Source organism: Cucurbita maxima, unplaced genomic scaffold (assembly GCF_002738345.1).
Source record: "Cucurbita maxima cultivar Rimu unplaced genomic scaffold, Cmax_1.0 Cma_Scf00007, whole genome shotgun sequence".
Classification (NCBI taxonomy): domain Eukaryota; kingdom Viridiplantae; phylum Streptophyta; class Magnoliopsida; order Cucurbitales; family Cucurbitaceae; genus Cucurbita; species Cucurbita maxima.
Genome location: NW_019272023.1, coordinates 3,666,067 through 3,690,807, shown reverse-complemented (window position 1 = coordinate 3,690,807; position 24,741 = coordinate 3,666,067). Strand labels below are relative to the sequence as shown.

The 24,741-nt window shown below is 35.2% G+C and overlaps 6 protein-coding genes across 7 annotated transcripts; 5 read left to right on the top strand and 1 right to left on the bottom strand.

Annotated features, from left to right (window-relative positions):
- Positions 1 to 284: 284 nt before the first annotated feature.
- On the top strand, positions 285 to 1,123 carry LOC111482029 (glutaredoxin-C1-like). The gene has a single exon (XM_023127651.1). It carries the CDS (start codon positions 325 to 327, stop codon positions 691 to 693), a length of 369 nt encoding a protein of 122 aa, XP_022983419.1. The 5' UTR covers positions 285 to 324; the 3' UTR covers positions 694 to 1,123.
- Positions 1,124 to 3,187: 2,064 nt separating this feature from the next.
- Positions 3,188 to 6,583, top strand: LOC111482030 (membrane-anchored ubiquitin-fold protein 4-like). Of its 2 annotated transcripts, XM_023127654.1 has the most exons (5): positions 3,188 to 3,404; positions 3,652 to 3,877; positions 4,816 to 4,986; positions 6,098 to 6,169; positions 6,309 to 6,583. In XM_023127654.1, the coding sequence occupies exons 2-4, from the start codon at positions 3,748 to 3,750 to the stop codon at positions 6,151 to 6,153; spliced, it is 357 nt and encodes a 118-aa protein (XP_022983422.1). In that variant the 5' UTR covers positions 3,188 to 3,404; positions 3,652 to 3,747; the 3' UTR covers positions 6,154 to 6,169; positions 6,309 to 6,583. The 2 variants fall into 2 exon arrangements, with proteins under 2 accessions (XP_022983422.1, XP_022983420.1); XM_023127652.1 differs by having other exon boundaries at positions 6,098 to 6,583.
- Positions 6,584 to 8,494: 1,911 nt separating this feature from the next.
- LOC111482122 (major pollen allergen Ole e 1-like) lies at positions 8,495 to 9,772 on the top strand. The gene is made up of 2 exons (XM_023127785.1): positions 8,495 to 8,827; positions 9,198 to 9,772. The coding sequence occupies exons 1-2, from the start codon at positions 8,650 to 8,652 to the stop codon at positions 9,533 to 9,535; spliced, it is 516 nt and encodes a 171-aa protein (XP_022983553.1). The 5' UTR covers positions 8,495 to 8,649; the 3' UTR covers positions 9,536 to 9,772.
- An 836-nt stretch (positions 9,773 to 10,608) lies between these two features.
- Positions 10,609 to 13,595, top strand: LOC111482120 (60S ribosomal protein L7a-2-like). Its single transcript, XM_023127783.1, has 7 exons — positions 10,609 to 10,724; positions 11,877 to 11,921; positions 12,017 to 12,218; positions 12,632 to 12,801; positions 12,878 to 13,006; positions 13,093 to 13,185; positions 13,278 to 13,595. The coding sequence occupies exons 1-7, from the start codon at positions 10,722 to 10,724 to the stop codon at positions 13,407 to 13,409; spliced, it is 774 nt and encodes a 257-aa protein (XP_022983551.1). The 5' UTR covers positions 10,609 to 10,721; the 3' UTR covers positions 13,410 to 13,595.
- A 535-nt stretch (positions 13,596 to 14,130) lies between these two features.
- Positions 14,131 to 18,328, top strand: LOC111482115 (cation/H(+) antiporter 15-like). The gene is made up of 3 exons (XM_023127774.1): positions 14,131 to 14,630; positions 14,718 to 15,710; positions 15,806 to 18,328. Exons 1-3 carry the CDS (start codon positions 14,370 to 14,372, stop codon positions 17,021 to 17,023), a joined length of 2,472 nt encoding a protein of 823 aa, XP_022983542.1. The 5' UTR covers positions 14,131 to 14,369; the 3' UTR covers positions 17,024 to 18,328.
- Positions 18,329 to 18,361: 33 nt separating this feature from the next.
- LOC111482118 (transcription factor TCP20-like) lies at positions 18,362 to 19,848 on the bottom strand. The gene is made up of 2 exons (XM_023127781.1): positions 18,615 to 19,848; positions 18,362 to 18,521 (listed from the first exon to the last, which is right to left on the bottom strand). Exon 1 carries the CDS (start codon positions 19,808 to 19,810, stop codon positions 18,860 to 18,862), a length of 951 nt encoding a protein of 316 aa, XP_022983549.1. The 5' UTR covers positions 19,811 to 19,848; the 3' UTR covers positions 18,362 to 18,521; positions 18,615 to 18,859.
- Between the last annotated feature and the right edge of the window lie 4,893 nt (positions 19,849 to 24,741).

The following is a 24,741-nucleotide window of genomic DNA, read 5'->3' as shown; positions in this document are numbered from 1 at the left end:
TATTTTAGTCGATAATTTTTATTTATATTTTATTGTACCTATATTTATTTTAGTATATTTTCACATCAATATAAATACTCAAAATTATTAGATGTATTTTTATATTAAATTGGATCGGGTTGAGACATTTGTGTGATGAAATCAAATTATTCCGTTTGTAATTTTTTTAATTAAATTAATTAAATTTAAATTATACACCATAATAATATTAATTTATTTGGACTTTTCCCTTGAATTAGTCTTCACTATAAATAGAATTCCCTCGAATCCTTTTCTCCACACTATCTTCTCTCACACAAAATCGCTACCATTGATAACCGAAAAATGCAGTACCAAGCCCAACAACAATACGGAGCATCCTCTTCGTCCTCCTCTCCGATGCGGCGGATAGAGCAGATGGCGGCGGAGAACGCAGTGGTGATGTTCAGCATCAGTTCATGCTGCATGTGCCACGCGGTGAAGCGTCTCTTTTGCGGAATGGGAGTGAACCCGACAGTGTACGAGCTGGACGAGGACCCACGTGGCAAAGAGATAGAGAAAGCGTTGATGCGGTTAATGGGAAGCTCCTCCGCCGCCGTCCCCGCCGTCTTCATCGGTGGCAAGCTTGTCGGCTCCATGGATAGAGTCATGGCGTCTCATATCAATGGCTCACTCGTCCCCCTTCTCAAGAACGCCGGGGCTCTTTGGCTCTAAAATGGCTCGAAAAAGCTTGAAATTTTCTTTGCCTTTTCGGTGGCTCGAGAGATGGGTCTGTTTTGAACCCACTGAGATGAAAATATTCTTCGGAAATGGAAATGATTTGGATTCATGGATGGCTGCATGGCGAAAATGGGAAATATTTTATTCAAATAATTAAGAGAAAAAAAATTAAAATAACTATTTTAAAGCTTTTTTCTTTTAATTTAATAATGGGTAAGACAGAATCGAAAGCTTTGTCGTCTTCCTTGTCTGTAGATTTGAGTTTCATATCCCGCCACCGCAAGCGCCGCCGTAGGAATGGTCGGAGCCCGGCGGCAGTTTACAGTGGGAATATGGGTTTTTTTTTTTTTTTTTTTATATTATTATATTTACGTATGAAGGAGACATCCGTACAGAATGTGGGACCCATTTCCCTTTCTGTTATAAGTTTTTAACCATTGTTTTTCTTTTTTCTGAGCTGCATTTGTCTTCCGAGCCGTACTTGCTGGAATTTTCATATATTAATTAGACTAATAATCGGGATTAACTTAAATCACCCACTTTTTATTTATTTATTTATTTTCTATTAATTGTAATTAATATCTCGAGTTCAAGCCACTTAGACTATGTTGAGCCTTTACAGGCGATCAAGGCTCGTGGATCAAGCTTCCATGTTGGGTTCTACCTAATTCAACTTGAGTAAGACTTGTTGCATTGAGCACGGTGGTTTGGTTCAAAGGCAACTTGAGATCAAGCCATTTAAGATACATTGAGCCATTATGGGTGATCAAGACTCATAGGTTGAGCCTCCAAGATCAGTTCTACCTAATTCAACTTGAATAAGACTTGTTGCATCAACCAAATGGTTTGGTTCAAAGGCAATTTGAGATCAAGCCACTTAAGATACGTTGAGCCATTATGGGTGACCAAGGCTCGTAGGTTGAACCTCTATTTTGGGTTCTACCTAATTCAACTTGAGTAAAACGGGTTGCATCGACCAAAATGATTTGGTTCAAAGACAACTTGAGATCAAGCCACTTAGGATACGTTGAGTCATTATGGGTGACCAAGGCTCGTAGATCGAGCCTCCATTTTAGGTTCTACCTAATTCAATTTGAGTAAGATTTGTTGTGCCGACCAAGGCGAGTTGATTAAGTTTTAGATACTATAGATAATCACATTAGAAAAGACAACAATAAATGATTAGAAACTCTGATCTTATCTCTTAATAAATGAGAAGATAAGTTTGATGCATAAAATATGTTATATATAATCGTAAAGTTCGAGATGTATAATACAACCCTAAATTTATTTAGGTACTTGACGTGTTTGGTTATCATGTGATATCGATATACAGTCTTTTTCCAATATTGTTTCAATGACTCAATATAAAAGACAGTCAACTTTAAAAATTTTAATATCATAGGTTCCAAAATCAAGTAGTGTTCTATGTATCTATTATAAATCTCGTTTTAATGTTTTTATTTTTAATATTAATTTTTTAAATATATTCTTCCAAAATTGAATTTTAGGTCAAATGTAAAAAATAGAAATAATTTTTTAATTTCAAAAGTTGAGTTATTTTTAATGGGTTTTTAGAAAGCACGTGATCAACGAAGAATTTGGAAAGGGTCAAAACCGGCGGTTCGCCATCTTGAAGTCTGCGAAAGAGTCGACGGTTCAAAATCAGACCGTTTTCCTCCAAATCCTAATATTCACAACAACCAATCGCTTTCTCCCACCTAACACTCCTCCACCTTGTTACCATACTCCTTTGCACACCAGATCCTCCCCTTCTTCCGGTATTTTCCACCGACAAACCCCACAGAAAACGATTTCTCTCCCATTTTTCGAAAATATAAAAATTAAAACTAAAAAAATAAACTTAATTTTTTTTAACAATCGTAAATTCCAATCCATTTTAGTTTATGTATTTTAAAAAAATTAAATAAAATGGTAAACACCATTAGAAATATATATATTTACGACGAAGTTCTCAATATAATCAAACTATCGGGTAAATTTAAATTTATGATGTTTTGATCAATAAAAAAAATATTTTAGATTATCAGTGTATTTATCGAGTGAGGATATAAACGTAATTTCTCGTTGACATTAAATTAAATAATAAAAAAAATTGAAAGATTCCCACTAAAATAATAAATGAAAATTATCTGGACAATAAATATATAATTAAATCACATACACGACATCATTTACTAAAATATTTATGTACATTAACGGTAAATTAATAGGTACAAATTAATCTGATATATTTTACCTGATTTATTTTAATTACTCTTTTAAAAATTATTTTAAAATTTAAAAGTTAAAATCGTAAATTTAGGAGAAATTGAGTTGAAAGTTGGTGAGTATTTGGTATTATTTATTTATTTATTTGTCTGCTTGTAATTATCGTAAGCAAAATCGAATTAAAAAAATAAAAAAATGGAAAAAAAAAATCGAAGAGATAATGGAAGTTGGGAGCCAATGAAATCAAAACTCGCACGCATTTAAATCAATTTTTATAATTAAATGCACAGAAAAAACCAAATCAGAAGAACAATCATATATGATCGGAGCGAAATCTAGGGTTCTTTCTCGTTTTCAAGATCTCTTCCCGCGATTCTTTAAGATCTCTCTGAAACAGTTTCTCCATTGAAACGATAAAGCTTCTGATTCCTTACATATCTCTATCCTTCTCTCTCTGCGTCTTTTTTTCTCAGGTATTCCCTTCGTCTACTGTTTTCTTTTCCTTTCTGATGCATGATGTTTATGGAATTCAAGTGTTTTGAATCGATTACTGTTTATATTTGTTCATCCTGATCATTCTGTTTTAGACGCGGTTTATGTGGTTTTATTCAGTGCTGTGGCTGAGTTAATTAGTGTCGGAGCTCGTTTATGATGATGTCTTTGTTTCCTCTTTTTTCTGGATGATAGGTTTGAGTATTTGCTGTTTTTCAATTGGTGTAGGTTTGCGATAGCGTTCTCTTGCGGCTGGTAGGTTGGGGGATTTGCGTGGGAAGTTGCTTCTGGCGATGAAGGTGGTGTTTTACTGGTAGAGTTCAAATGCCGGACGAGGATTTGATCGAGCTTAAGTTCCGACTTTACGATGGATTGGATATTGGTCCATTTCGTTATTCCCCAACTTCAACTATAGCGATGGTTAAGGAGAGAATTGTTGCAGAGTGGCCTAAAGGTCAGGAGTTGAATCATGTTATTAGTTTTTTCTTTTTGCTATTTCAATTTTTTGAACTGTTGTATGCAAATGTCTCTGCAGTACATATGTTAATTCATCTTGTTGCTCAACTTAGAAGTTATAGAGCACGCTTATACATGAAGAGAAGAAAGATAAAGACAACTGAGACCATAGATTTTAAGAAAGAACGGCTGAAAGTAGGTAGTATGGATTATGTAACAGCCTAAGCCTATAGCTAGTCGATATTGTCCTCTTTAGGCTTTTCTTTTCGGGCTTCCCCTTAAGGTTTTTAAAACACGTATGCTAGAAAGAGGTTTCCACATCTTTAAAAAAAATGTTTCATTCTCCTCCCCAATCGATATGGGATCTCATAGATTCTACCAAGAATCTTGTATTATATTCAAATCCTGCTCATAATGATGCTGAGAGTCAAGAGGCTAATGATTACAAATTTGTCTCTGTTGAACAGGCTGGAAAGGAATGTTTTACATTATGTAACCGCTTAAGCCCACAGCTAGCCGATATTGTCCTCTTTAGGCTTTCCTTTTCGGGCTTCCCCTCAAGGTTTTTTAAAACACGTGTCTGCTAGAAAGAGGTTTCCACATCCTTGAAAAGAATGTTTCGTTCTCCTCCCCAACCGATGTGGGATCTCATAGATTCTACCAAGAATCTTGTAGCTCATAATGATGCTGAGAGTCGAGAGGCTGATGATTACCAAATTTGTCTCTGTTGAACAAGCTGGAAAGGAATGTCTTACATTATATTGGAGGCCTGTTTAGTTATTTTACGACGTCCAGCTTTATCTTCACGTTTTCCTTCTGTGGCAGAATGAGTTGAAGTGCTATTACATTTAATTCTTTTGCATAGCTATCTCACTTCATTTTCCTGTCCATTTGCGTGTAAACTAACTACTTCTGTAAATGTTTTACATTTTATAGATAAGAAAGTTGTGCCCAAGGCAGCAAATGACATAAAACTGATAAATGCTGGCAAGATTTTGGAAAACAACAAGACTGTTGGTCAATGTCGAGTGCCTTTTGGGGATCTTCCTAGCGGAGTTATCACTATGCATGTCGTGGTGCAGCCAACTAAAGCAAAAGCAAAAACAGGTAGCTATCCCATTTAAATTTTAGATGTGTTTCTGCATTACCTTTAATAGCTTCCTATTCTATCGAGAAATAGGCAACATCATATATTATGTTCGTGTCAGTCATCTAGTATTCGTTTAGTCCGTGTATTTGGATTTTGGTCATTAGCAACAGGGAAAAATATATCAGATTTTGTCAATGAGATGCGCCTGATTTATTTGTTCGTAACTGGCATCGACATTGTCCTGGCTTTCAGAGGTGTTGAAATGATAACCATTAGCGAGATTATCACTTAAGCTTAAACTTTTAATGAGATGATTCTGATGTTGATGTAGCATGAGTAGGGGTGATTTTGTAATTTTTGTTCGAGTTTGTTAGGCTTGGTTTGATAACGAGTTTTCTGTTTTTGAAATTTATGCTTGCTTCCCCCCAATTTCCCAAATGTGGTTTTCACCTTAACAGGTTTTTGAAAACTACTTTTTATACTTTCAAAAAATCTATATCATTTTTAAACAAGAAGGAAACTCGAAGTCAAATGAGTTTATACATTTATGTGTTTAAACAATTAGTTTCATGTATTTCGCTCTTAAATTGATTACTTGGTCATATACGTGTCGATTTTGTACGAGCATCTAACACATCGGTTGTCCTATCAAGTGTTCGATATGTGTCCAACAAGTGTCGGAGTGCCCAAGTGTTTGACACGGACACACTAGTCAAACTAAAGTGTCCATGCTTCTTAGTCTATAATTGGGGACAATGCCTTGTATATACTTTTTCAAGGGTAAAAAATTGAAAATGTCCAGAGTTTTCAACGTGTTATTTGATCTTTAGTTTTCATTCTTGTAATGTAAACTTTGATTGCTGTGATTAGTTTTCATAGTTCAAATTTAATTTATAATATTAGTCGTGCTGACATTGGTGTTAAAAATAAATTTTAGTATGTAACCTCGCCCCCTTTCGATAACTTACCTGAGGAAGTTTACCCCCCTGAGATGTAGGAGGTATAAGTAAAAAGTTATAGTTTTAACCATGCATCCAAGAGTTTAGAGTTTATAGCAAGACCTTGTAGATTGATTCAATCTTTGTTTTATACGCGACTACTTGAAATGTAATTTGTTATCCTCTACAGAAAAGAAGTTCGACGAGATCCCAAGAAAAAACACATGTTCGTGTTCCATATTGTAGGAACGTCGAATCAATGGTAAGGAAGTTCTGACGTTTGCTAAGGGGCTGGTACCAGCCAGCCTAATGAGGTCACATAAATGTGTAGCATGCAATAGAGAATAATATCACTGTATAACAAAGTTCCTGTGCCTGATTAATTACATGGTTCATTTCAGGTCGATCCTGCGTGACATGAATTATATATATATATATATATATATATCGAATGAATCTATAGAATGAGTAGTAGTCTGAAGTATGTAATGGTGGTGGTTTCGATTGTTTCAAAATTATTTTTACAGAAAGAAATGAGGGGTCAACTTGATCCTGAGATTTGTAATTTGTAATGTCATACGTCAAAATTCAGCCTGTGTAAACACTAAACTGGACTGTCCCATGATTTCTACAATTAATGTTTTGGAGTATTGAAGGTTGGAGTGTGTTTGTGATATATTGCAATTATGATTGGGGTCGGATTTTATAGAAGTTTGAAATATCGTTGAACTTTGCTGTCTGTATCTATTTAGTTTCTTAAAATTTAAATTTTAAATATCGTTAATTTTTTTTTAAAAAATATTTATGGATCTAATATTAAATGAAATTGATATTTTTAAGTCTAATGGACATAGAATTCATATTTATATTTAATAGTTGAGTTAATTTTTAAAATTTAAAAGGACAGGTGTAAAATTGAAAATGTATGAATTTATTAGATTGAATTTGATATCAATGTTATTGTATGCTAATTTAGTGAATAGGTCGAAATTTTTATTAGTTTGATTATCACATCTTTTAAACATTGGGAATAAATAAGCATATGTTTAGCCAAAAGTCTATCATGTGAATTGCTTGTGGAGAACTAATAAAAATTAGTATTGTTTGGTTTAAAATGTTACTAGTTTTTTTTAATATAATTAAAGAATCAAAATTAATAAAAGCAAATAGTAGTTCTAAAATTTAAGGAAAAAAGGAAAAGAAAGTTGTTAATAATTTCAAGAAAATAATTAATTTATTCTATAAGTTGATGCTAAATTAATCATTAGTGTTAATCTAATCTTTTCTAGTATGCCAGACTTGATTTCTTTAGATGCTCGTACTATGATATGAAAAGGAAATGATAGAATATTAAATTATATACTAAGATATAAAAAGAAAAAAATAAGTATGATATTTGTTTTAAATAATACTGAAAACTCACTAAAAATGAGAGAAAACCTATACAAACTCGGGAAGTAATTAAAACTAAGAGTCAAATATCTCATCAAAATGCACTCTATACTCATCTCGAACGACAAAAATAATTAATCAAGTATGACAACAGGTTTTCTAACAAGTCTTGCAAAAATTTGTAGCGTTTTACCGTAAGGGCGAGTCACCGGGCGGGTGAATGGCATAGGCATTTTAGTGCCCTGTTTTGCTCTAGCAGGCTCGACCAACTACCATTCTCAACCGTTCAGATTCCTCCAATTCTTCACCCTTTAAGATCAGTTTTCGGAAGAAGGTCCTGGGTCCAAAATCTTGATGGCTATCCCTAACCCCACACCACATCACGAGCTGCATAGTCTTTTTCCAGTGGCTCAAAGTCTATGCTACAATCGGCTGTCAATCTTTACCATTCAATATTTTCAACCATCAGCCATCAGCCATCAGCCATGTTTCCATGTTTTTGAGCTTTTGGGTTTTGGGGATTGCTGCAATTGTCAATAACACTGTTTCATTCGATCTAAATGATGTGATTTCTTCCTCCTCTGATGCTCAATGGTCTAGTTATGTTTGCTTGTGTAAGATCTCATGTCGGTTTGAGAGGGGAACGAAACATTTTTTATAAGAGTGTGGAAACCTTTCCCTAGTAGACATATTTAACACTATGAAGCTGATGGTGATACGTAACGGGCCAAAACAGACAATATCTACAAGCGGTGGGCTAGGACTGATACAATTTGGCTCCATAGACATTGGCTAAGACTACAACCCCATAATTGGCACCGACCCAAGCTTGAAAACTTGATGCAAATTGCTGTCTGAATCTCCTTCAAGCGATTGAGGTGTAGAGAGGCCTTTTCTTTTACAAGAGAGGCATGGAATTGACACCTAGAAAGAACACAGGAGAAGGGTGTAAATCATCTGGAGACAATGCAATGAAATGCAGCCCGTGTGTGTGTTGGTTGGCTCTTATTTTGAAATAGGTAGCTCTACTAATAGTGTTTAGCTGGGTTGGACCCTGGAATCAAGCAGCAGAATCAGCAATAATTCTGCCAAAAGAATCTACTTTCTTCTCTTTCCTACACATCAAGTTCACATGCAGACTGACAAAAGACTATCACATGTCTTTGTTTCTTGTGAAAATGTTAAATGACCTTCACTTTCCCCCCTTTGCTTTCAGTTAATATCCATACTCATCCAACTACTGAAGCAGTGAAGCTCGTTACTTACATTACTACTCCTCCCACTCCACCCTTCATCGCATATCCTGATATGCATTGAACATCAGATAGGCACTTCTTTCAAAATTTCGCCATGAATCTGATTCTACTCTTTGTCTTAGCTTCCTTGGTTTCAAGTTCCCTTGTGTTGGGAATTCAGGCTGCTCATTCCCACCACTCAAGAATATTTTCTCAGATTACTGTTATGGGCCTTGTTTATTGTGATACCTGCTCCAACAATTCCTTCTCCAAACACAGTTACTTCTTATCAGGTAATGCCCTAATTCATTTCTTCATACCAAGTAGTTACTCGAGCAAGCTAAAGCTCAAGTCCTGAGGTCAACAAATTGAACCTGGACGAGACTTCAAATGGCAGAACTAGTGTCTAAGTGTTGCATAGTCTTCTTCAGCGTTTTGATTTTGAGTTTGAACTTTTTCGTTTTCGCAGCTTTGATGTTATGGTTGGAATTGAATGTCTACTCTGTTGCGTTCTTGTGTGGTTTCTAACGAGATTCAAGTGTTCTGTTGAGTAGATTTTTTAGTAACCTAATTTCAAAAATAGCATTGATTCAATTCAACCACTTATTCAAAGAATGATTGAGAAAATTGATTTGTTTATAAACGAAACAAAAAATTAAACAGGTGCAGAAGTTCGAATCGACTGCAAATTAAAAGCAGAAACGCCGCGTACAGCGGAGCAAATAGCATTCTCAGTGAACAGAACAACAAACAAAAACGGAGTTTACAAATTGGAAATACCTTCAATGGACGGAATCCGATGTGCAGAGGATTCCTCAATGGTGTCGTTCTGCCAAGCGAGTTTGATGGGGAGTTCGTCGTCTGCTTGCAACGTTCCTGGATACAAAAGCACATCGGGAGAAATTTCAATCAAATCGAGACAGTCAAACGTTTGCATTTACAGCTTAAACCCGCTGAATTACAGGCCATCAACAAGAGACGATATCTTGTGTGGTAATTAACAAGAAAATGGAAGAAGAAGAAGAAGACGAAGAAGAAGAAGAAGATTACCTTTTGATCAACCTTGGATTGGAATATGTGATTTTTGTTTTTCAGTCGGGATTTCACAAATTTCTGTGTAATGTTTTTGTATAGTTTTGATCCGCCTTTCGGAAGTTCGTCGTCTGCTTGCAACGTTCCTGGATACGAGTTTCTTGTGTCTATTAGATTTTAGCTATAAAAAAATATTTATATTTTACTAAAAAAATTACCAATTTTGTGTAAACAAAATCCAACCAAACTGGAAATCGTATAATTAGATAACATAGATCCAGGCCCATGTCCAGGTCCAGCCCATACTTTTTCATTTAGAAGCCCAATAGGCCCAGGTCCAGATCATACATTTCCATTCAGAAGGCCAATAGGCCAAGGTTCAGCCCAATCGGCTCAGGTCCAGATCATACTTTTCAATTCAGAAGCCCAATAGGCCCAGTTATAGCCTATACTTTTCCATTCAGAAACACAACCGGCCCAGGTCCAGATCATATTTTCCATTCAAAAGCCCAATGGGTCCAGGGCCAGCCCATACTTTTCCATTCAGAAACCCAATCGGCCCAGGTCCAGCTCATACTTTCCATTCAGAAGCTCAATAGGCCCAGGTCTAGCCCATACTTTTCCATTCAGAAGCCCAATCGGCCCAGGTCCAGCTAATACTTTCCATTCAGAAGCTCAGTAGGCCCAGGTCTAGCCCATACTTTTCCATTCAAAAGCCCAATAGGCCCAGGTCCAGACCATCATTTTCCATTTAGAGGCCCAATCGGCCCAGTTCTAGGTCCAGCTCATACTTTTCCATTCAGAAGCCCAATAGGCCCATGTCCAGCTCATACTTTCCCATTCAGAAGCCCAACCAAGGTCCAGATCCAGCTCATACATTTCCATTTAGAAGCCCAATCGTCCAAGGTCCAGGTCCAGCTCATTCTTTTCGATTAGAAGCCCAATAGGCCCAGGACCAGGTCCTACTTTTCCATTTAGAAGCCCAATATATCTGACCCAGTAGCCCATAAAATCCGCGAAAACATAATCCCATCTTGTTCTTATTTTGCCCTAGCCGTCAGCTTTCTTTCCCTCTCTTTTCTTCACGCTACTTCGTCGCCGCTTATTTATATTTGATCCCTCCTCGGACTCTGCCTTTCACCACGATCGCGGAAAATGGTACGAATCTCCTCTCTCTTGTTTCAGTTTACTAGCTTGGTTTCGTCTTGTATAGTTTCGGATTTAATCTTTTGTTTTCAGATGCGTGTGTAGAATCGATTCATGAATGTGTTTTTGGTTGGTCCCCTGTTCGTAGATGATATTTCGATAACTCAACCTGAAAAAAAAACCTGTATTATGGTTGCACGTCTGATGCGCTTTCTGGGTCTCAGTTTTGAAACCATCGAATTGGGTTATAGTAGTTGTTTGGGCCATCGATATTCGGACAAAATGAAGCATCTTTACTTGCTTTTTAAATCACGAGGTTTTGATCAATGAACCTGTTTGAACTGCTTCTATTTGAACCAGTTTTTGGCTTTCGTTGATTTTGTTAGCTTTACTGCCTTGTATTTTTTTTTTTTTTTCTGTTTTACCCATTTTGTATTCTTTCATGGACTCACCTTGTTTTCTGGCATTTACTATGCAGTAGCATATCCTAATTTCGTTATTAATATTTTATTACTAAATGAAGTTCGCTCTGTATATTGATTCCACCCGTTATAGTTATTAGTTATTATGTATACTTGTAGAAATATTTAGTATATTTTCATAAATCCGCATTATCGGTATTATATACTTCTTGCGTAGGCCATTAAGCTGAGCCTGAAGAGACTTTAACAGAAATTGTTGATGTAGTGCTGTAAATGTAGTAGCAGCTATACTGATAACATGAGCAGTAATAGTCTTGAAAGTTGTTAGATCCTGTATAAACATTGATAACGTTACGTTAAGGGCATAGAATTGTGTTCACATTCCTTGCTAGAATTGTATTATTCTAATGAACCCATAAATGTAATAAAATATGACAGAGGCACCAATAGGCATTACTGCTTTTGAGGCGCAACAAAAATATGAATAATATTGTACGATATTGAATTTGTCTTGAAATGTTTTCCTTTCCTGCTTTCAAAAGTCTAGGAGAGATCGATGTCTACTTATATAACTTACTACTTCAAATCCCTTCCCCTTCACTTCAATTTTTCCCAATGTCATGATAAGTGATTCCTTTTCCTTGCATTATATGTTATTTGTTCTTTTTAAGATTTTTTTAGAAGTTTTGCTTCTTTGACTGAAATGAAATATACTGACATCATTTTATTGTATTATTAAAAGGCACCAAAGAAGGCTGTTGGAAAAGCCTTGGCAAAAAAGAAGCCGGTAAAAGATTCTTTCCCTCGATACATGTCCCATGCTTTATTATCGTTCTTGTTTCTTGGCTGCTTTTGTTTAATACAGTGTTGTGGTGTTAGCAGGAGAAGGTGGTGAATCCACTATTTGAGAAGCGTCCGAAGCAATTTGGAATTGGTGGGGCATTGCCGCCAAAGAGGGATTTGACACGGTTTGTTAAATGGCCTAAAGCTGTTCAAATTCAGAGGAAAAAGAGGATTCTTAAACAGAGGTTGAAGGTTCCACCAGCTTTGAACCAGTTCACTAAGACCCTTGACAAAAATCTTGGTAATGTCAACGATTGTGCAATCAGAAAAAATTCTCATGTTGAATCCTCATACATTTTCAAGCTTGAAATTCTTTAACTATCAGCTTTTAGACTTTCATTGTTTTGTAGTTCTGTAAATTATGATTTTTAACCATCTTGGATATGAGGTTCCGTTGCCTATAGTAATGTATTTTGTTTTCCTTTTCTTTGTTTTTGTAAATAAGATGTCTTTTTTGCTGTCTTTTCTGCTCATGCTCTTTGGTCAGCTGGAAAAATGTAATAGATTCTTAACTCGTTTCAATAGATGTTTGGACGTATTTCATTTGGGTTTTCATTGAATTTTATGGTTACGGTGCCTTTAATTTTTGTTTATCTTGGTTGGGAAGTATTCATTGTGTTGGTTCTAAGTTTAATATCTGCCATGTATATGCAGCGACAAACCTGTTCAAGATGCTTTTGAAGTATAGGCCGGAGGACAAAGCACAGAAAAGGGAGCGTCTTGTAAAGAGAGCTCAGGAAGAGGCTGAAGGCAAGGCACATGATGCTAAAAAACCTATTGTTGTGAAATATGGTCTCAACCATGTTACCTACCTCATTGAGCAGGTGTTATTTTATTCCATAACTGTGAAGGTTTACTCAACCTTGTCGCTCTCTGAACTTTTTTTTTTTTTTTTCTCAGAACAAAGCACAGCTGGTTGTGATTGCACATGACGTGGATCCAATTGAGTTGGTTGTTTGGCTCCCAGCCCTTTGCAGGAAGATGGAAATCCCATATTGCATTGTGAAGGGAAAAGCACGATTGGGAGCGGTAACTACAGCCCTCTATTTGTTACAAGTCCCAATCTTTTTAAGTCAATCGATGTACCAATGCTCGTAACTTTGCCTTTCTAACAGATCGTCCATCAAAAGACTGCATCAGTTCTGTGCTTGACGACTGTAAAGAATGAAGATAAGTTGGAGTTCAGCAGGATCCTTGAAGCTATTAAGGTGATTTACATAAAGACTTTCGATCCATCCCGACTAATATCGTATCTCATTAGTTTAGTTTTAATCAATCTCTTCCCTGTCTTTGGTTTTAGGCAAATTTCAACGACAAATACGACGAGTACAGGAAGAAGTGGGGAGGAGGAATCATGGGCTCTAAGTCACAGGCTAAAACTAAAGCCAAGGAGAGGCTGCTCGCCAAAGAAGCTGCTCAAAGAATGTCTTAACTTGAAAAAAAACCATGGAGACTAGGTGTTATTATTTTTGGTTCGTTAGTTTCTTCAGCATCCGAATTTTGAAGTGTTTTTGTTTACTTATTATTTGCTGATTTCGGATATAGTTTTGATGTAGCGCAGACCCTTCCCCTTTGTTATTCATATTATAATGTAATTTCAAGGGAGTTTTTCTTTAAATCATTTTTGAGGAAAATGGAATACTATATTATATTTATTCATGTTTGTAATTTTGCGTTATAAAAGTTTTAAAAAATGTTGTTTAAATCCAAAATTTTAAAACGATATTAAAAAAAATATCCAACCTATTTAAATCCATTTTGATTAAATGCGAAAAATATAAAACAAAATTCAAATCAGTATATTGGTCCTCGAAATTTTATTTGAAATTACTTTCAATTTTTATTTTCAAAATTTTATTTAAAATTACTTTTTAATTTTGGGTTATTATTAGTTAATTAATTTTTTAATAAATATTAAATATTTTTGACTCTAAATTTGTAATTTTATAAAGTTGAACCCTGGGTTTAAATAATTTGAAGATTTTTCCTTGATTTAATTTGTGTTTTAACCCACAAAATTTAACAAAATAAATAAATAAATAAATGGTTTTTTTTTTAATACTTGAGTTGTTTTATTGCTAAATATATGAAAATGTTGACAAAAATATATCCAAAAGAAAAGAAAAAAGTCAAAATAGATGGGGTGCCTTGTTGTAAGCCAGCTTAGAATATGTTCCAAATTTGAAGTGCCTCATTTCAATTTAGTGTTCTTCCCCCTTTCATTTCCTCTTCCCATTGCCCAACTTTCCTTTCTCATTTTCTGCTCCATCTGAAGCCTTCATTTCCTCTACCCACATTCTTAAATGCCTTCCTTCACGTAATTCCTCCATACCCATCTCTTCTTCTCTTCTTGATCAACGCATTTTCACTCTCCCTCTACATTTCTCTCCAAATGGGTTCGATTATAATGGAACCTGACGACGTCGCCGCCTACATCAGCGGCTGTGACAGCCACAATACCCTCAAAAACATCACCAGAATCTGTACATTTGCCGACCGGATTCACTCCACCGGCGTTTTCTCCGGTGTAAACCCTTTGGAATTCTCTGTTCCTCTTCTGTTCTTACAGCTTGGACTCAGTGCTGGAACTATCATCTTGTTCTCTATGCTTCTCAAGCCCCTCGGCCAGCCCCTCATCGTCTCACAAATTCTGGTAACGCCTCCTGTTTCTTCTGTTCTTGATTTGTAATGAATGAAACGTTCTTCTTATTAGTTGTGACTGGTGGCTTGATTTTATCAGGGCGGTGTAGTTCTAGGTTCTTCGGGTTTAGGCCACTTGGGGAGATTTAGAGAGGTGATTTTCCCTCTCAGAGGGTTCGTTGTTCTGGATGTGATTTCTGCGCTTGGCCATGTTTTTTTCTTCTTTCTGATTGGAGTTCAAACGGATATCTCGTTTGTGAAGAAGATTGACAAGAAAGCATTTGCTATTGGATCTTGTTCTGTGATTTTGTCTATGATTCTTTCCACAATTTACTCCATAACCTTGGTTAACATTGTTGATATCCAAACGGTCAAATACCTTTTCGCCATTGGTGGCACAGAGTCCTTTATCAACTTCCCCATGGTTGCTTCCCTTGTTTCTGAGCTTCATTTGATAAACTCTGAGTTTGGGAGATTTGCTTTATCAACTGCCATGGCTTCCAATTTCTTCAGCATATGTCTTGCATTACTAGGAGCTCTGTTGACTCCTCAAGATGAGGGCAAATATCAGACCATATCCACACTTTATGCTTCTTTGATGCTTGTAGCTGTCATCTTTTTTGCTATTCGGCCTACCATTGTGTGGATGATTAAGAAGAATCCGATTGGACAGCCATTGAAGGAGTGCTTTGTGGTTACATTGCTTTTACTGGTGTTGGTAGTTGCCTTCTGCTGCCAGGCCTTGGGCTTGCATATCTATACTGGTCCTCTTTTTCTTGGAGTTACAATACCTTCAGGACCTCCCATTGGATCAGCATTGGTGGACAGGCTTGATTTCATCACTTCCTGGGTTTTCATGCCCATCTTCTTTGTCAAAATAGGCTTGGCTGTCAATATCTACGCTATCAAACTCATAAATTTCTTGTGCATGTCGTTCATTGTCTTTGTTAATGCATTGGGAAAGTTTTTGGGTGCCCTTCTCATTTCAACTTACTTCAAACTATCTATGAGAGACGCTGTATCGCTCGGCCTCATCTTGAATTGTCAAGGAGCTCTCGAGCTTGGTGTGTTTAAAATAATGAGGAAGGAAAAGGTAGGAATAGACTTTTCTCGTTGATCATCAGTATTTGATTGTATCTTATCATTTCTCACGAACTCATAGCTAGTTTGTTTTTGGAATCCACGCAGTTGATAAATGATGAAGCGTTGGTAGTTATGTGCGTATGGGTGATGGTTGTAGTTGCAATTATCTCTCCGATAATAAGACATCTCCTTGATCCTTCAAGAAGGTTTATAGTTCATAAGAGAAGAACAGTGATGCATTCGAGACCGGAGTTTGATCTTTGTGTGTTAGTTTGCATTCACGACCAAGAAGATGTTCCAAGTGCCATTAACCTACTTGATGCCTTGAATCCGACTAGACGAAGCCACCTTGTTGTGTATATCCTTCATCTTGTCGAGCTTCTTGGTCGTGCTCACCTGGAACTCATATACCACAAGCAAATGGAGGTAAGGACTTCAAGGTCATGCTCCTCTATACCTATTGTCAATGCCTTCAAATACTTTGGAGAGAGCAAGAGGGAAATACTTGCCATCTATCCCTTCACCGCGATATCACCTTCAACGACTATGCATGATGTCGTTTGTTCACTTGCACTCGACAAAAAGACTTCCTTGATTCTTGTCCCTTTCCACCAAAGATTTCACTCCAACGGTGTGCTGTCGTTGTCCCAATATAAAACGAAAATGGTTAACCATCATATCCTCGAGAACGCACCATGCTCTGTCGCCCTTGTTGTCGAACGTGGAATTTTAAAGACCCCAAAGTCTATTGCAACCAATTTCCATCCTTTCCAAATAGTTATGGTATTCATCGGTGGACCAGATGACCGTGAAGCAATGTTCATCGGGGCAAGAATGGTTGGACATCCTAATATAAACTTAACATTTATTCGACTGCAAGAGAGCGGGAATGTTCCGAGTAGTGATGTTAAAGAAAGGAGGCTTGACAATGAGTCAGTGAATGAGTTCCGACAAAGTATAGCAGACAACAATAGAGTTAAGTATATAGAAGAGGTGGTGAAGGATGGCATTGGAACAATCTCTATACTCCGTTCCTTGGGGGGTGATTTCGATCTCGTAATAGTCGGAAGACAACATAACCCATGTTTAGCACTGGTTCAAGGCTTGGTGCTTTGGAATGAACAAACCGAACTCGGGGCAATTGGAGAGGTGTTAGCATCTTCAGATTTCATAGGCAATGCCACGATCTTGGTCGTGCAGCAACACAGAAGAGTCATTAATGAAGACGAAGAGCTTAATCAAGAAGACATCATTCCCATGGATAATACCAAGAAGAGAATGATGCAAAATAGTTATCCTTCCAAAATTAGTTATGAGTTTTGATTCTCCTCCTCTTTTAGCTTCTCAACACTGTAAATTCTCAGCTAAAATCATATCCACCTGTTAAGAACATCATCTTTAGTTGATCGATCCGACTTTCAGTGATGAACTTAGGATAGTTTTTCATGCTTGTTCTTTAAAACTTTGTTCATATAATGATATTGATATTGTTCGTCATAGCAAAATTAGCTTGTGTTTTAGCTAGAAATGAATAGTTGATAGCCTCTGATCTGCTGCATTTATCAGTTGAAAAGCTTGCATGATATCAAGTTCTATGTATGTTTTCTATGTAAGTCATTAATTAAGATGAACAGATCACGGCCTATATATTGATAAATCATAATCATAGCAATGATTCATCTGAACAATTTCCAGCTAAGCTAAATTCAATGCATGGATGACAACAAGGATGTTAGCCTAAGCAGAACACATAATGAAAGATTAAGCTTTTAATGGCAATAAACAACAAGATTTCCTTAAAATCATCAAACTTCTTCTGTACCTATGGCAACAAAATGGACACTGAGTTCCTGCTTTAGCCCTGCCTCTTTCCCTGCAGAATCTTATAGAATGATTAGAAACTTCATTACCTGAATTGAGACTATTTTCAAGTCCTAAAGAGAAAGGCAACAATAACTCCGAGCTCTTAGGCAGCATTCATCGAGAAACCCCGACCTCGGCTTGTTTGCCAGACATTTTGATCTTATAATACGACATGCTCGTTTAGGTCATATCTTAGGTTTTTTCAAGCATATGCAAATGGACGATGTGTGGAAACATAGATAGTAGGAGAAGAACGAAGTAAATACACGTCGAACGATGAGAACGACTTCCTGACCTGACTACTAGAGAACTAAAGACCAAACCCATGTAAAGCTTCTAAAAACTTGCATATGAGAAATTAGAGGCAGCTCCAAAACTTCCTGTTCTAATCAGCATAAGATAATCCCATGGGAAAACTCGATCATATTCCGCCTCAAACAAGCATACGAGCTCTTGAAACGAGCGTATTCTATGGCAAATATCAGAAAACCATGCGATAAAGAAGCAGATAGATCATAAGTGCTTGAATTAGACCTGGAGATATCTGTCTCAATGTACAATCTAAAGCTAAAGCTACAAAGTGATACAGACGCCTTTCGAGTTAACGAAAAGGCGACAATTCAAAGACTAACGAATGCATTAGATGCTTACCTAGCCCGACGATCACCAGTAAGTAAACATCCTAAATCGTTCCTCCGACAGTAAGCGAAAGATTCGGAACTCAAAACAGACTAAAAGCTCCTTTGAATATGCAGAATACTGAAAACTTAAAGGACTGGAAAAAATTGTATCTCAAACTTCACAAACCAATTGTTCATCATTCCAACAAGAACTAGAGAAGAACTGAACAAGTAAAGTTGCCTTACAATATGATCAACACACCTTTTGAATAGAGAAACAAACAGAAAAAATGAAGTTAAGCTCAAGCCAAGCTGCTTTCAGTTGTATACACTCACACCTGCAAAACCCAAAAATCAAACAACAATCAATAAACCTCCATGTTCTACAACATCCAAAGTTTTCAAAAGCTTTCAAAGAATCAAGAACTAACCTGGGATGTGAAGAAGCGTTTGAATGATAGCAATTCACAAGGGGGGTGCAAACCAAATAAAGATCCCTATAGAGTTCCTCTTCTGCTAGGTATCTCTTTTTTTTTTGTTCTTATGAAATTATACAATACAATACAAAGACCCATTTAGAAAAGAAAGGAAAAACAAAAAGTAACAAGAAAAAAAACCCCCTTATAGCCATTAGTCATCCTTTCTCTCAAAAGAAAATGCTTGTTCATCCATTTTTCTAGCCTGAATCTTGAGAATCATCCTTGGCAGGAGGTTGTTGTTGTTGTTGCTGCTGCTGGTGTTGATGATGATGCTGATGAACTCTAGCTTGACCCATCTGTTGGTAAATCTGGTTCAGTGTTTGAGGATTTATGACCCCAATATGGCCATCTTGGGACAATCCAAGCTCCAAACCAGGTAATTGTTGGGCGTTTCCACCTAAAATGGAGGTGAAACTCATAGGACCCATGTTGGTGGAGGTTAAGTCAAAGGGAGGGAACCCAAGTTTGTGAAAGTAATTTGAAGTTTCATTAGCTAAATTAGTGGCTGATTGAGCAGCAGCAGCAGCAGCTGCTGCTGTTGAAGACTGATACCCAAAGCCACTGACAGATGAAGGCCAAAGCCCTGTTGTTGCTGTGGCGGCCAAATGGGGTCGCCCCAAATTGCCCCAATTGGCCCTACTGGACCCCCCACCACCAAATTCCTCCAATTTTTGGTGCAATCCGGCCGAAAGAGAAGCCCCCTGTTGCGAAACGGAACCCGCCGCCGCTGCAAGAGCAGAAGCTGGGATTGTTCCAGTGCCAGTAACGGCGATTATCGATGGCTCCGCCTGCTGTAGCAGCCACTGAATGGTCTCGCCGTCAGATTTATGACCCAATTCTCTGGTTAATTGAAAAATCCTGGCCGCACATAGAGCTGGCATCCGGATTCTTCGCCCTCTGCCTTCCACTTTGGTATGACGGTCTTTGTTGGAGCTTCTTTTCGGTGCTAACTGTTTTTTGCCTTCTTCTTTCTCTGCCACTGCTATTTGGAAATCCTTGATTTCAGCTGGTTTGTTTTCACCCATGATTGATTGTTGTTCTTGTTCTTGTTCTTGTCGTTGTTCTTGTTGCTGTTCTTGTGGGAGCTTCAAAAACTTGGTTTCCACTTCTTGGGGTTGCTTTGTTACTGATGAGGTCTTAGGATCCATAAAAGAAGAAGAAGAAGGGCACAAAAAAAAAAAAAAAAAAAACTTTTCTTTAATTAAAAAATTTTCCCAACCCAAAAAAAAAAAAAACAAAAAACAAAAAACAAAACAAAGGGTTTTGTTGGATTGAACAATGTGAGCTGAAAAGTCCAAGCCTTTCATGGGTTTTCACTGTTTTTGGCAACAAATGACAGACAAAATCATAAAATAGTTTAAATCCCAATGTGTCCCATTTCTCATCTTGTCTTTCTCTCTCCTCATTCCTCTCTCTTACATCCTTTCTTTCCCTGTCCCGAACAGATACCACCCTATCCCCAGCCATTTACTCTTTTCTAAACGTTTTCTTCAGCTCGTCCTACCTTCTTTTCCATCTCTTAACTCTTCGTTTTTTATATATAAAACCGTCCCGAACAGATACTTCAATCGCACTAGAAATTCTCTTTCCTTACCATTTCCGAGACCTCCTTCATCACTTTCTGCAATTACTACCCCTCTCTTCCTTCTCTCTCTCATTATCTTCAAAGTGACTCCACTGTACACGTGGAGACAGGAGATTCTGCCACTTGGCCAACCATGATTGGCTTCTGAGCTTGCTTCAATCCCACTCCTTACTCCATCCATTGTCAATGTTTTATATACGAGACATTTATTAGATAAATTAAATTAATAATTATTTTACTTTATTGCCCTTTTTGTTACATGGAAATTAGAGAAATAAAGATCCTCTCTACATGGTCTATGTGGGACCCTTTTCCCCTTTGTTCAAATGAAAGCAAATTTAACTTTTTAATAAAATAAAATAAATAATAATAATAATAATGTGGATACCTACCCCACCTCAACAAATTTTATTATTATTATTATTATTATTATTATTTAAAAATAACCAAAATAAATAAATAAATAAAAGTGGATACCCCATTAATTTTTGAAGCCTTGATGTCAAAGAAAAATAACATTAATAATGAACTATCCTAACTTTGAGGGGAATATATTATTATTATATATTTGGATTAGAGGTAGTCCATGTAACACCATAATTAGAAGCATATCTTATTTTAATTTCTTTTTTATTATATTTATATTCTAAACTATATGTATACAAATATTCTCCCATTAGGCACCTAGTCTTTAATTAATTTTTTTTTTTTTTTTTAGGGTTTTGATTTTAGTGATATTATATCGAAATGATGACTCTAGCATGAATCTTTGTAATGTTATTTCTTTTTTATTTGTTATCTAATAACTCGACTTACTCAAACTACCTAACCCAAATCATAAAAGTTGGATTAGGTTGAATTTTTAAAAAATTGAAATTTTGGGTCGGTTAGCAAGTTGACTTTTTTTTTCTGTTGGGTCAACCCGACCAACTCGAAAATAGGTTTATAACCCAACTCAACTCTACCTTATTTTAAGATTATTATGAAAATTAAGAATATTTGACGGTTGTAAACGATGTTAATGATATGTTTGATATTTCAGTTTTATAACATTTTAGTTATTAAGGTAACATGTATCGTAGATGAATAAAATTTTTTAAAATAATTATAAAAACGGACAACCTGGGTTGAGTTTGATTATGAATTCTATTCGGGTTGCTTGGGTTATCAACCCAACCGACCTGAAATTTTGAGTTGGTAGACGATTTGGCCCATTACATGATTATTAACCTCATGATTTTAAAATTCATTTACTTCAGAAAAGTTTCTACACTTTTATAAATAATATTTTGTCTCTCTCCCATGAGGTTGTTTTTTTTTTTCCTAAAATTGAGGCTGTTCTTTTCATTCATGCCTGTTTGGTCCTAGGCAGATGCAGGGATCTTTGTCTCTGTACCTTAGCCTTCACAAAGTACAAATGGGAATATATTTATGTCAGATTTTGTGGTTATCAGTGTTCCCATGCATGCATCAATATTTGTATTACACCCAAAAACAAACCTACATACCTATAAATACCGATCAAATTTGGTATTTGATTTGATTCTCGAACTTTCAAACGAGATATATTTAGTCCTTAAAATTTTAAAAATGGGTTCACGTACTCACTCGAGGACTAGAGAAAATTTTATCATCATTCTTCCAACGAGCTTATTCATTCGTTTTATGCTGCAATGGTCATGAACGACGAAGACATCGACTAAGATATCCAACAATCAAATGAGCTCGTTGACTATTTTAAACTGTTTTCTCATGAATTTCGTAAACTAAGATGACATGTCAATTAAAATAATATTGCAAAACTCGATCTAAATTGAAACGGCTAAAAGTATAAAGAATCATACAATATACATATATATATATATATATATATATATAATTTATCAATTTTAGCATATTTTCAATCACTTTAGTAGTTGGACTAAAAAAATTTTAATATTTACAAAATTCAAAAATTAAAAATAAAGCGTCTAAATTTTAGAAATATTGTTTTTTAAAATTATTATTATTATTCTTTTTTCCCTCTTTTGTTGCGAAAATCACTCCACTAAATGAGAAATTCAAATAAAGAAAAATCAACAATGAATTTGACTTTTCAATTTATTTATTTTTTTCCTTTTTCATTGGATAATTATTTATGTCCATTTAGTCATCCATAAGTTTTTAATCTTTATTTATTTATTTATTTATTTATTAAAATTTCATTAGGGGTTGACTAAAGTTTCAAATAGAGAATAATTAGTTTTTTTTTTTAATTTTTAATTAAATCAAAAAGAAAAAATAAAAATAACTATGTCAGATAAATTCATGTCACATCGAAATATTTGAATAACAATATTAAGATACAGGACTATATTGTCACATATCTTTTTAATTAAAATATATATTCTATAATCATTTTAATATTGAAAAATGTTCGGTGAAATAAAATAGATTGAAAAATATCTTTATTTTATTTAGCAAATTTAGTTTAATTTATGAGTTAATCAATATAAAGGTAGCTTTATATGGTTTGAAGAAGATGAACAAGATATGATTTTGTTTTTCTTTTTGTGATGAAAAAACAATGGAAAATAAGGTATGTGTTTGTTGGTGATTGAGTTACTTGTCACATGTGCATCCCATCATGGAGACCAAGTAGGTCCCTTTTATATATATATATATATATATACACACCATTTTCTCTCCCCCTTTACATCTTGGAACACACCGTTCTTATACAGAGAGAGCCATTTTCTGTCACGGTCCTACTTTTTCAATCGTGTGGCATTATGATCTTGACATGCTCACGACCAGCTTTAATGAAAATTAAACCCCATATTTTTCGCCCCGCCCTTGTGGCTTCATTAGACTTTAGGCGAGGTTTGTCTTTGTCAATTGAACATCCTTGTGCGGAATCCAAGCTTGTTTGACCACACACGCTGCCTACGCGCATGCATGTTCAATTGTCTGCGACACAACCAATTTACCTCTACACTAGACCAAGTCATTTGACTCGACCTTGCCTCCGAGAGGGAGTCTCACATTGGCTAATTTAATGGAAGATCATGGGTTTATAAGTGAGGAATACTGTTTCCATTGGTAAGAGGCTTTTTTGGAAAGCCTAAAGTAAAGACACGAGAACTTATGCTCAAAGTAGATAATATCATATCATTGTGTAGATTCGTTACTTAATTTTTCAATTAAAAAAATTAAATATTTTTTACGTTTAAACAAGAAGTGAAAGTAATACTGAAAATTAAATAATAAATTCAAGAGCGTGAAAGCAAAGAAAAATGACATCTATATATATATATATAAATTTATATGCAAATTAATTGAATCACTTAAAATATGAAATATCTAATTTTAAGCAACCAAATTTTGTCCATAATAAAAAATTAGTAAAAGTTAATTAAGAGATCAGTCTAATTAAAATTGTGTTTAAAGGTAAAATCCAAATTGAAACACTTTATTCAATCAGATTAATGTTATTTTCTTCACCCACCATACCTTTTAACAAATATAATTAACCAAAAAATAAAAAATAAAAAATAAAATAAAGTTGTTTTATCAAACAAAACTTAATAATTACAAATATTTTTATCTTATTTTATTTTATCCTTCTTTTTAATTTAATCCCATGAGATAAAAAAACTATTTATCCACTAAATTATATTTGGATGATAAAAAAATATGCATGGTAATATATTATTAATGAATTTTAATGGAGGGTAGAAATGTCTTTTAAAGTAGTCATAAAATATATATTTTTTTAAAACATTAATAATAATTGGTTAAAATTTTATTGGGTGGTAAAAATAATTGAAAGCACTTTAAAAGTTTTAAAATAATTATTGGAGTTAATTAATGAAAATTGAAGAAGTGAATTTATTATATTTTATAAGACCACGTTGAATATTATATTATATTTTTATTTATAAAATATTGTTGGATTTACTTCCCAATTCTAGTAATTTTGTTTATGGATGTAATAATAACAAACCCTAACGATTCACGAGCGATTCGTATTATATTATCATTAAATGAAAAGGGGTCAAATTTATGGTTGCAATTTTCTCCACTTGGATATCGTTCATTTGGATGGTGGTTCCAAATTTAAAACGTGATACTCGAGTAAAGAAGAGATACATGAATGAACTAATACCACACTCGAATAAAAGCAATTTTGAGAATATGATAGCTAAGAAAATGTACTTTTCTTTTTAGTAGCTCAATCATAGGAACTCTATGATCAGACGTGCTTTACTTAGAGCAATTCTATGTTGGGTGATCTTTTAAAAACGTGTTCGTATTAGAATTTTGTTAATATCTAGTAACAAATAAAGACGTTTTTAGTTGACGTAGCGGAAGTGTATGTCATAAGAGAGGGCTAGTTGATGACAATGACTTGAGATATTGAGGACCCAAAATGGGTGGTGGTTCAAAGCGAATAGAACCAACAAAAAAAAAAAAAAAAAAAAAAAAAAAAAAAAAAAAAAAAAAAAAAAAAAA

Excerpts from the sequence above, each read along its gene's own strand:
- LOC111482029 (XM_023127651.1), top strand. The coding sequence starts at position 325 with ATGCAGTACCAAGCCCAACAACAATACGGAGCATCCTCTTCGTCCTCC.
- LOC111482122 (XM_023127785.1), top strand. The coding sequence starts at position 8,650 with ATGAATCTGATTCTACTCTTTGTCTTAGCTTCCTTGGTTTCAAGTTCC. Across the intron at positions 8,828-9,197 it reads ACACAGTTACTTCTTATCAG|GTGCAGAAGTTCGAATCGAC; the intron begins GTAATGCCCTAA and ends AAAATTAAACAG.
- LOC111482115 (XM_023127774.1), top strand. The coding sequence starts at position 14,370 with ATGGGTTCGATTATAATGGAACCTGACGACGTCGCCGCCTACATCAGC. Across the intron at positions 14,631-14,717 it reads TCATCGTCTCACAAATTCTG|GGCGGTGTAGTTCTAGGTTC; the intron begins GTAACGCCTCCT and ends TGATTTTATCAG. Across the intron at positions 15,711-15,805 it reads AAATAATGAGGAAGGAAAAG|TTGATAAATGATGAAGCGTT; the intron begins GTAGGAATAGAC and ends GAATCCACGCAG.
- LOC111482030 (XM_023127654.1), top strand. The coding sequence starts at position 3,748 with ATGCCGGACGAGGATTTGATCGAGCTTAAGTTCCGACTTTACGATGGA. Across the intron at positions 3,878-4,815 it reads TGTTGCAGAGTGGCCTAAAG|ATAAGAAAGTTGTGCCCAAG; the intron begins GTCAGGAGTTGA and ends TACATTTTATAG. Across the intron at positions 4,987-6,097 it reads TAAAGCAAAAGCAAAAACAG|AAAAGAAGTTCGACGAGATC; the intron begins GTAGCTATCCCA and ends TATCCTCTACAG.
- LOC111482118 (XM_023127781.1), bottom strand. The coding sequence starts at position 19,810 with ATGGATCCTAAGACCTCATCAGTAACAAAGCAACCCCAAGAAGTGGAA.
- LOC111482120 (XM_023127783.1), top strand. Across the intron at positions 12,219-12,631 it reads GACCCTTGACAAAAATCTTG|CGACAAACCTGTTCAAGATG; the intron begins GTAATGTCAACG and ends ATGTATATGCAG. Across the intron at positions 13,186-13,277 it reads GGATCCTTGAAGCTATTAAG|GCAAATTTCAACGACAAATA; the intron begins GTGATTTACATA and ends CTTTGGTTTTAG.